The 11,309-nt window shown below is 39.6% G+C and overlaps 1 protein-coding gene across 4 annotated transcripts in view; it reads right to left on the bottom strand.

The window, feature by feature from the left end:
* Positions 1–844: 844 nt before the first annotated feature.
* The window catches only part of GOSR1 (golgi SNAP receptor complex member 1), a 51,647-nt gene continuing 41,182 nt past the window's right edge, over positions 845–11,309 (bottom strand). For 2 of the 4 annotated variants that reach the window (XM_004746913.3, XM_004746914.3), the window contains exons 8-9: positions 4,591–4,673; positions 845–2,791 (exon numbers count right to left, since the gene is read on the bottom strand). In XM_004746913.3, the coding sequence (XP_004746970.1) occupies positions 2,667–2,791; positions 4,591–4,673 (208 nt within the window). In that variant the 3' untranslated portion in view covers positions 845–2,666. The other 2 variants (XM_045069996.1, XM_045069995.1) reach the window with 2 other exon arrangements.

Here is an 11,309-nt window from a genome sequence, read left to right as displayed (position 1 = left end):
AGAGCCAGGACAGATCATCTGAAGCACTTGGAAATTGGGTTTGAATTTAGTGGTCAATTAAACATTTTTAACTAAAGTTATCAGCACACATTAAAACAAAATCTCAGAAGTACACTTTTGGGAATTTTGTCCGTTATGTTGCCAGGGTTTTTCATACTTCTTAGTGAAAAGGAAAGTTTTGAATGGTTACTAAAATGATCCCAAAGGAAAGATGCATTATTATGTAAGACAAAGGCTGAGGGAGAATAATTTCCCCTAAGAGGCAACTTCCTTCTGACCTCCCAGCTCTAACAAGCAACTTACAGTTGGCTCCTGAGCCTAGCAGCAGGTCTGTAAGGGCAGAAGAAAAACGGGAGAAAACTAAGATGGTTTAAAAAAAAAAAAAGTTAAATGGCATGAAACTGAAAATTCAAATCAGCCATCATGGGATTCAAATCCCCTTCTTGTAAATGACATGGCATACTTGTATTTCCTTATTCCAGGGCTTGTTTCTGCAAATGAAGGAACTATAAGAGGAGAGGAACCTAGCTATCTACACTTGCCCTGGGTCACCTCACTATGGGCTACAGCACCGGGCGGTTAGTCAGAAAGACTTACCTGACACCAATATCTACACCAAGCTTTTTCAACTTCCTTGGAAGAACTGGTTTATTTTCAAAATGAAAATAACCAACATAATTCTATTACTTCATTTAAGAATAACCCTAACTGAGAGGCTCATCACCCATCAAAAGTACGTTTGCTTAGTGCAGCAAGCTAGGTTAGCTCAGGCCCTCGGTTTACCCTCATATAATCAGCTTTAATGAATGTACCAAATAACAAGACCAGTAAAAAAGACTGGTAGTATAATTAAATAAATAACTTTATTTATGATACTTCAGATTTTATAAATGCCAACCATATAGCAATGAAAGTCCCAATAAATTCTAGCTGAGGCACAATCACCAATCAAGGCCCTTTGAAAAATCAAAGATAATAATAAAGTGTCAGGGGAGAGAAGTTTTGTTCTCCCAACAGAGAATTTAATAAATGAACTTCTCTGATCCTTTAAGGTTCATGTTGGGAAAACTCAGACTTTCTTTTAAGGGCATCCCCAATCAAGTAACTGATCGATCAACCCATATTTAGAAAAATAAACCCCGTAAGTTTAAAAAAAAAAAAAAAGTATCAAATGCCTTTCATACCCAGGACATAATAAAACTTTGACACCAGAAGGAAAAACCTTTGTTTCTGTACCAGACCAGGGGTTAGCATAACATCAGCCTGTGATTCAGTTCACCTGAATGTCCTCACCCACGCACTGTGATGCAGTTAAGAACTACACACTAATATCCTTTTATTCCCTGTGGCACAGTCTGAAGCCAATACTATCAATACCAGAGTCAACTGCAAATGGTGAGGAGCAACTTTCTTGGTGAGGAGTGCAGATGCTGAAGCTTCAAGCTGTCTGTGGTAGTTCAGTTAGACAAGTCATACATTTGCAGAAATGGAGAAATGGTTAAACCTGAAAAGAATTCTGGTGGTAGTTTAAAAATTTTGTCACTGTCCAGGGATGGTAGTAGAAGACAGGTGCAGACGGAGACAGATTCTGTTACATACACCTTTAACAGTAAAACCGTTCTCTGGATGAACAGATTTGGAATGAACAGGTTTTCATAAAACCCAGAATTCCTAGTACATCAGGCAGCAGTTCTCAAACTTCTGCTCCTAGACCATGGAGCATTTACAAATGGAATCATTTGGATGGTGACCCCTCAGTCAATGTCTTTTTACATGAGGCTTGTTGAATAATCAGTTGAAAACTGAGCAGTCCGCTCACTCTGAGGAACTGGTGAGGGCAATGACAGACACTGGCTATTAGTTACTTTTATCACGGTAGAACTGGAATTTCATTGACTTGTAGTAGCAAATATTAATCCAATGAAAGAAAGAAAAAAAAAATCAAAAAATGACTGACAAAAAAGCCTGTTATTCTTGATGCTTTTCCAGTAATATAGTCAACCCCAGTGTGCATACAATTTACAAAAAGAAAGGGAAAAAAAAAAAGGTTTTTTGCACTGTTTGTCTTCTGTTTCAGACAACCACAACTGTGTGGAAGTTGACCTGTTGGCATCTCAAAGAATCTGTGAAAAATGTAATTTTCCTTGAATACCAAAACAGGGACACAGAGTAGAAATTTATAGTACAGCTTATCAGGAAATGACTTGTGGTTTCTCATCATGAGTGTAAAATAAAAGCACAAGAACTATTTTTATTCACAAGCCAGTCTGGGGGCTAAAAGGAAAGCAGTCTTTGGATACAGAGAAACCTGGTTTTCTGGAGTCCAGCTGTAAGATCTGGCTTGTCATCCGCCTTCCATACTATTACTGAAGCACAGAAACTCTGTTTCTGATTGGTTTACTTACCTCCTGGGAAGACAAAAGCAACTGACACTTTTTTTTTTTTTTAACTCATAACAGAAGGAAATGTATGTTAGAAAAGACAGCACAGAGAAACTGTGGCTTCAGCTCACCCTGACCACAACACAGAGTCCACCGCTGTCAGTCCTGAATTACTCCTGCTGGTCAGGCTAATCATCAGGACAATCAACTTCTCCTTCCTACGTTTCTTTATTCCAGATCAGGGTGTGAAAGTGGAGGCCGCCAAGAGTCCCCCAAGGTGTTCCATCAATGGAAAGCATACAGCAGCAACAGGATGGTACAGATGCCAATGACCCCACCCAGGATGAGGGAGTCTCGCCGCTTCCTAAGATTGATCCGCTGGATCAGGCTGTTCACAGCAGGAAAACGATCTTTGGGAAATCTTTATTAAGGTCATATTTGAAGAAGCCTCTTTAGTGAAAAGTCACAGGAGTCACAGAAATAGAGATCAATGTGGTCCAGAAACAATAAATAATGAGAAGAAATACAGGGCAAGAAAATCACACTGAGGGAGCCCTTAAAAAACACATGTCCCAAACAAACTGAGGGATTACTACCAGGCTCAAGGTCCCAAACAAACTGAGGGATTACTACCAGGCTTCAGGTCAGGGTGGGAGCCGGTGTGCAGGGCAGGGAGGCACGGTACCGGTACCGGCAACTACTGCTGCTATTGCAGCCCTATTCCCCACCCCCACCCCTACTCCCCTCCTCCCTCTTCCCCTCTCCCCCTCACATCCCCCCCCACCATCTCTCTTTAAACTCCTTCTCTCACCAGAGTAGTACGTTTTGCCAGAAGAGTTTTGAAGAAGTAACTGATCCTCTCCTCACGGGGTGAAAACCCCCTTAGAATCGGTCAATTGGTGGGAACCAAATCTAGGGCCTGAATAAATCAGTCGCTGGTGAATTATTGAAATTTTTAAATATACTTTGCAGCAGTAGGTAGGATATGGTAGGAAAGTGGGTTACACTGCTCTAGCTGTCCTACGTGGGAAACATTTAAAAAAGATGGCAAATTTCCAATTTTAGAAGTTTAAAAATAGTCACAACTACATTTTACTTAGTATTTCAAACTGTCTTCATACTCTAGCTTGTATGCTGCAGACCACAGCAAATGCCTGTCCTTCCTATATTGCTTGGCATTTCCAACAACACACCTGCAGGTACGCCCTCTTAAACAGAAGGATCCCAGCAAAGTCAGAAAAACCACTAACAAAAAGCACCTACAACTCTAGCGAGCTGAGTCTGTACTGCATTTTCCTGTAATTAAACTACTCCGCAGGGACCATGTTCCTGTACTTACACATTCTACGTATTCTATGTTTAGGACCGTGTCTTCTAGTAATCTTGAATTTCCCTTCCTACCCAGAATAGAGCTTTATATACTGTTAAGCATTAATGTGCTTTTTGAAATAATGAAAAAAAATGCAGAAATAACTTTTAAAATATACAACAGGAAGCATGAAATAATAGGCAGTAACTTTTACAAGGTATGAGTCTCATACAGAGCATTTGTAATTGGGAAAGAAAACTTTTCTTCTCCAAAAGGCTTGACTTCTCAGAGAGTAAACAAAATGTTTCAGAGTAACAGGCTTACAAGTTTCTCCACTGGCTTTCATGGAAGTATTAGTAATCTAATTCAAGTCAGGAAAACTCAAGAATTAAAAGTAGAGGTCACAAAAACTATCTGAGCACTCAGCTTGTGCATGAAGAGTCACATGAAAATACTGGCAGTTACACTCATCTACAACATGTTATGGCTGGCTGTCTCCTTCCTTCTCCTTCTAAGCATCTGCCACTGACTTAATTCTCCAAACTGGAAACAGAAGAAAAAGCACGTCATTTACAATGTTGAGGTAAGAATAATATATGTTGTGGCATTCTAACATGGATTCAAGAGCTTTTAAAATGTAAAATAATATTGTGAATAATCTGAAAATTCAAATTGATAATTTTTTTCTAAATCTATTAATATCAGACTTCTAGTGTACAATCTTTTACAAATGGCGCTAAGTGGTATAATTTCTATAAAGTAGGAATGCAAGGCATATTCATATTATGTAATAATGGCCTCAACTGCTACTGATGATGGCAACATGACCAAAAAAAAAAAAAAGCATAGACACCTCCCCCCTGCCAAGAACTAGAGATTTTAAACTTTCAAAAAGGATACTGGCCAAAGTATTCATTTTGCTCTGAATCGACTTCAACATTCCTCTTTGGGAAGTCATATTTTCTTTTGTTGCCATAGCAATGCTGAAGGAGGAAAAGAGAAGATAATTACACTGGCATTTAAAATTATCCTGCACAGATCCATCAGACCCTTAAAAAGTGAACAGAAAACTAAGATAAGCAACATCGTGTTAAAAAGCACGGGCAGAAAAAAATCATTTCCCAAGTCACCTTTACACTCTCCTTTTCTCAAATGACCATTCCATCCCCACTAATATCCTCTGAAGGACAAAGCAGAAGGCCATTCCCTGTGATTTCTCCCAAAGTAACCAATGAAATAACAGACTAAATCACTATTATAAAAGCTTCTTAAAATGGTTTTGAAAGGGGCTCCTGGGTGGCTATATCGGTTAACCATCTGCCTTTGGCTCAGGTCATGATCCCAGCATCCTGAGATTGAGTCCTGCTTCTTCCTCTCCCCCTGTATTCTCTTCCCCCCACCCGAAATAAATAAAATATTTAAAAAAAATTGTTTTGAAAAGGGCCAGGTATTAAAATATCCTTAATCAGGAAAAAACTGTTGAGAGGGAAGTAGGAAATTACAATCATAAAAGTAGAACCAAAAGTGTAACACATCACAAAATATTCGTATATAACCAGTCCTTAATTTATGAAAAGATTATGTTCCAGAATTCTACTTAAGAACCAATTAGGCAGATTTTATTATTTATTTATTTATTTATTTAAAGAGAGACAGTGAGAGAGGGAATACAAGCAGGGGGAATGGGAAAGGGAGAGGCAGAAGCAGGCTTCCCACCGAGCAAGGAACTCCATGTGGAGCTTGATCCCAGGACCCTGGAATCAAGACCTAAGCTGAAAGCAGATGCCCAAGGAAGGATTGAGCCACGCAGGCACCCCTCTTTTTAAAAAATTTTTTTAAAAACGGATTCTATTTATGTATTTGACAGAGAGAGAGAGCACAAGCAGGGGGAGAGGCAGACAGAGGGAGAGGGAGAAGCAGGCTCCCAGTGGAGCAGGGAGCCTGATGCAGGGCTCAGTCCCAGGACCCTGTGATCATGACCTGAGTGGAAGGCAGATGCTTAACCAACTGAGCCATCCAGGCGCCCTAATTATGCAGATTTTAGGAGACACATTGAACATTTTCCTGGGTTTCCATGCCAGGTGACAAACGTTACACATTCACTAAACAACTGAGAGAGATGGGGAAAAGTCCCTTCTCTTAACGAGACTATACAAATTATAGTCTTTTCCATGCGACTACTTTGATGTACTGTTTAAAAGATCTCAGCTAATATTTTTTTTGCTATCAGTGCCAGGACTCACTTTCAATACCCTTATCTCCCAGGACACGAGAAACCTAGAGGGCAGAGTCAGTATCCATTTTGATATTAACACATCAGGGGAATGCTACAGCAGGAAAGAAAGAAACAGCAGGAAACAGAATATCCTCGAATAATGCTGAAAATATTTGAAACATTAAAAAAAAAAAAGATAACAGAGATGAAGAGATTCTGGGAAGATGATAATCAGAGCACATAACTCCTGACCTCATCTCTGGTCTGATTTCCTCCATGGAAGAACACCAGAACAAGGCAGATGTGAAGGGGAGGGCCTGGTCCACCTGAGACCTGGTCCACCAAGTTCTTTAGAAATTCCCAGGGAAGAAAGCCAGGCAGGCTATACTCTCTCAAACAAGGGAAGAACCAAGGAACTGATGGCATGGAAGACTAGATTTTTCTTCAAGCCTGGGGCAAAGACCTATGTTTCACTGCATTGTGAGGAGCCCAGAGAGCGAAGAGATGCAGCCGCATGCGGGGAGCTGCACTGATGGGCTGAGCTGCCCCCATACCTGCAGCTGGTGAGCGGTGGCTACGTACAACTAGAGGAACCTATCGGCTGAGAGCTGACAGTCCACCAGCTGCTGCGATGCCCAACCCAAGAAGGAAAAAGTGCTGGGCCATCCACTACCGCCTGATAGGCCTCTGCTCAGGGGTCTCTAACAGCCTAACCTACCTGGGAGTTGACCGAAGATACTTTCGAACAGGCAACACCAGGTATCCTACTAGAGGAAAATGCTAGGGGGAATACTCTAAACAAACGATGAATCAAACTGAAATTTCAAGATTTGAGAAGGAGGTGAAGAAGAAACAAAAGTGTGTGAGGATAAAAGGATATATGAGCACTGTTTCCCCCATGGAAACAACTTTGGAATGGTTTAACAGATTCTGATATAACCTTACTATGAAATAACATTTGGTTATTAAAAAGAGTAAGATGGCATTATTTCTATTAACCTGGAAGAATGTTTATGATATATTGAATGATTAAAGCAAGTCACAGAATGTGTAAAGTATGAATTCTCTTTCATTTCAAGCAATAAATACCTTTGTATATGTCTGTATGGCAGTGACAGCGTAGTAGATATTAACAAATGTCAGTTACTACAAGTTACTCAGGGGATAGAAACGGAGGGACACTAACCAGGGAGTAAACTTTTTCTTTATACATTTTACTTTTGAATTGTTAAAATAAGAACACTGTACTTTTCTAAAATATACATCTTGAATAATGAAAACTGAAAAGAAAATTGCGCGAATTCTACCTGAATAACTAAGAAATGTGAATCACATTATCAGCACCGATCTGCTGCAGATACTTGCCTCAGTACCACTACGACTCAAACCATGATTGAGAAAAGTTTTTCCCAGATCCTAGAAAAGATCAAGAATTGAGGGGATCAGGTATCTTTGAAGGCAAAACTGTGGAACAGGACTAAAGATGGGAGTTTTTAGAAATCCCTACAAGGAACTGTCAGACCCCTATGCTTCCTTCCCTGACCTATGAAGTCAGGTGACGGCCCCCCAGTTCAGGGGAAGATCTAACCTAGAAGACACCTGAGAGATACTGACACCTTGAAGCTCCCTACAAAATGGCCAGGATCCCTTCTGATCATCCACTGCGATGCCTACCACTCGGTAAGTGTCCCACAAGTTATGGACACAGAACGAGCTTCCAAGTACTGGATTTTGGAGCCTCCCCTTTAAATATGAACAAAGAGGGGCGCCTAAATGGCTAGTTCATTGAGTGCCTGCCTTCAGCTCAGGTCATGATCCCAGAGTCCTGGGACCGAGTCCCACGTCGTCATCAAGCTCTCTGCTCAGCGGGAGCCTGTTTCTCCTTCTCCCTCCTGCTCCCCCTGCTTGTACCCTCTCTTTGTCAAACAAATAAATAAAATCTTTAAAAAAATTAAATATGAACTAAGAACCAAGAATCACTACAAATTTGAGAAGAGCCTCTAATGAAAGACAGAAATCCAAACAAACCAATCAGCAAACAGAAAAGTGAATCTGAGGAAACAGAGGCAATAACAGAAGCTCAAGAAACTCTAAAATCAAATTATATTTAATGTCTTCAGGGAGAGAGAAAAGAAGGCATCATATCCATGAAACATATAAATACATGTATATATATGTGTGTGTATGTACCTATCCTTTAGAAAAGGGCTGGTGTAAATTTTAAGAAAGGATAGAAATGAAAATGTAATAGAAGTGTCAAAAGGACAAACTGAGTAAACCCCTCAGAAAGTAGAAAAACAGATAAATGGAAAATGGAGAAAAGGTAAGACAGGAACAACAGAGACCCAACATATTTATTGCCTTTTAAAATTAAAAACAAAAACCAGAAAACAAAACAGTGAACAAGGAGGTGGGAAAATGATAGTTTAAGAAAATTTCCCAGGGCGCCTGGGTGGCTCAGTGGATTAAGCCACTGCCATCGGCTCAGGTCATGGTCTCAGGGTCCTGGAATGGAGTCCTGCATTGGGCTCTCTGCTCAGTGGGGAGCCTGCTTCCTCCTCTCTCTCTGCCTGCCTCTCTACCTACTTGTGATCTCTCTCTGTCAAATAAATAAATAAAATCTTAAAAAAAAAAAAAAAGAAAAGAAAAGAAAAGAAAATTTCCCAGAACTGAAGATGAATCTCCAGACGGTAGGAGCCCACTCAATACCCAGTGCAATGAACTGGAAAAGATGCATGATCAGCTCACTATGGGGAGGTTAAAAAACACCCAAAACATGGGGGAAAGTAATGATGGTCCTAAAAGCTTCCAGAAGACAAAAGCTCATCACATACTAAGGACCAGATATCTTAGTTGGCACTGGACTTAATAATACCAAAGGGGTGCCTGGGTGGCTCAGTTAGTTAAGCCTCTGCCTTTGGCTCAGGTCATGATCCCAGAGTCCTGGGACTGAGCCCCAGGCTGGGCTTCTTGCTCAGTGGGGAGCCTGCTTCTCCCTCTCCCTCTGCCTGCTGTACCCCCCCCCCCGCAAGCTGTGCTGTCATATAAATAAATAAAATTTTTAAAAAAAAATTTATTTATTTATTTGACAGACAGAGATCACAAGTAGGCAGAGAGGCAGGCAGAGAGAGAGGAAGGGAAGCAGGCTCCGTGCTGAGCAGAGAGCCTGATGTGGGGCTCGATCCCAGGACTCTGGGTTCATGACCTGAGCCGAAGGCAGAGGCTTTAACCCACTGAGCCACCCAGGAACCCCTAAATAAATAAAATCTTTTTTATAAAGTACTGAAAATAGCATCTTCAAAAATTTCAGAGTTACTTCTAACCTAGAACTCTCTAACTTAGCTAAACAATAAATTAAGAATAGATGTGAAAAGTTTAAAATTGTACCTCCTGTTCTTTCTCAGGAAACTACTAAAGAACATGGTTCAGCATAATGAGGGAATAAACTAAGAAAATGGAAGACCCTAAATTCAAGAAATAAGTGATCCAATAAAGGAGGTTATTTGAAGGTTATTTGAGGGTAACTGCACCCCAGGACCAGTGCAGTGAAGCAGGCCTGAAGAACAACCAGACGAGAATAAAACGGAAGGAAGCTGGCAATGTTAATTTTACACTGAATTTTAGATCCCAAAACCAAAAAGAACACAAGAAGAGTCCAAACTAACAACACCCTTTGCATCATTATTCTTATTCATAATTATGTCTGTGATAGAATACGATACTTTTAAAATGTGGTTGTTTTAACATAAATTTATAATGTCCTTTAAAACGGGTATTACGGTTTTGTATAAAGTAACACAATTTGATTTAAAGTGAGGCTGAGCCTCTGAAGGCAAGCTTCGAATCATATATGCCTCTGTTTTTTATCCTGGGACTACCACTGTCTCTCTCGCACTTTGACTCAGAAGAGATAAAGAAGATTAAAAAATAATTTCCACAAAGCACTTTGTATTCCTTAGAGAATGGATATCATTATGTTATTATCTTGTTGAATATGCATGATTGCCAGTACCACACAGAGTATATCTAGACATATTTTCCCATCTCATTACATCATTTGGAGTCAAGCTGAGTGAAATCTAGGTTGTTATTTCAAGGGTCAAATACTCGGAAGCAAAACATAAACTCCAAATAATATATAATGCTTTTAAAATGATAAATCATTGATGTGCTTACTGGAACTTCCTTACCTGCTCTGTAAACTAAGCTCATACACTTATTTTCTCAACAAAAGACAAGACTAGTTATACACTTAAAGCTTAAGAATAAATACTAAAAATATTAGTTCAGTTGTGCACATATTCTTTTTTTTTTTTAAGATTTTATTTATTTATTTGACAGACAGAGATCACAAGTAGGCAGAGAGGCAGGCATAGAGAGAGGAGGAAGCAGGCTCCCTGCTGAGCAGAGAGCTGATGTGGGGCTCTGATCCCAGGACCCTGGGATCATGACGACCTGAGGCAAAGGCAGAGGCTTTAACCCACTGAGCCACCCAGGTGCCCCCAGTTGTGCACATATTCTTAAAAATTCTTAAAATCTCCAAAAGAAAAAAGTAAATTGTTATATATAGAATATGCAAAAATAATTATTATCTGACACTTAAATTTTAGATTGTTTATAAGTAATCATAACTGGGGCGCCTGTGTGGCTCAGTGGGTTAAGCCTCTGCCTTTGGCTCAGGTCATGATCCCAGGGTCTTGGGATCGACTCACCCCCTCAACCCCTCTGCTCAGCAGGGAGCCTGCTTCCTCCTCCCCCTCTGCCTGCCACTCTGCCTATTTGTGATCTCTCTGTCAAATAAATAAATAAAATCTTAAAAAAAAAATTAATCATAACTACCTTAAGAGTCAATAAAATTTTACCTATGGTACCTACCAGATCTAAATAAAGGAAAAGAATAAAATTTTTAAAAACTGCTAATTACTTTTTTTTTTAGTTTCTTAACTGGCAAAATAGTAGTAGCAGGGATTCTATGGTTCTCAAATGTTCCTATGGTAGGAAGTATCCCAAATTTTTATACTCATAATTACTAGTCCTTAAATAGGTCAGCTTTGAGTTGAAAAGCTTAATTAAGGAAGCCTGGCCTAAAGAAGATCAGAAAGAAAGAGCAAGAAATAAAAGGAAGAAAAAAAGGAAAAGGATAATAGGGAAACTTTAAGTGAAAAATTCTTGGCAAATGTGATTTCACTTTATGTGCTGATGAAAGGGAAGGAGTCACAAGGAAAATATTTCAGTTGACAATTAGGCAACGGTGCAAAAACTGTTCAGATGGACAACCCAGTGCATGTAATTTAAACCAAATCTCCAGATATGATAACTGCATATTGTTTTAAGAGATTATACTTTATTAAATAATGATAGAAACATTATAACCTACTGAATAAAATAAGAATCTATGAGTCCC

This window comes from Mustela putorius, unplaced genomic scaffold (assembly GCF_011764305.1).
Source record: "Mustela putorius furo isolate JIRA1106 unplaced genomic scaffold, ASM1176430v1.1 tig00003962_pilon_pilon_pilon, whole genome shotgun sequence".
Taxonomy (NCBI): Eukaryota; Metazoa; Chordata; class Mammalia; order Carnivora; family Mustelidae; genus Mustela; species Mustela putorius.
The sequence above is the reverse complement of the archived record's forward strand: the minus strand, read 5'-3'. Positions and strand labels throughout refer to the sequence as shown.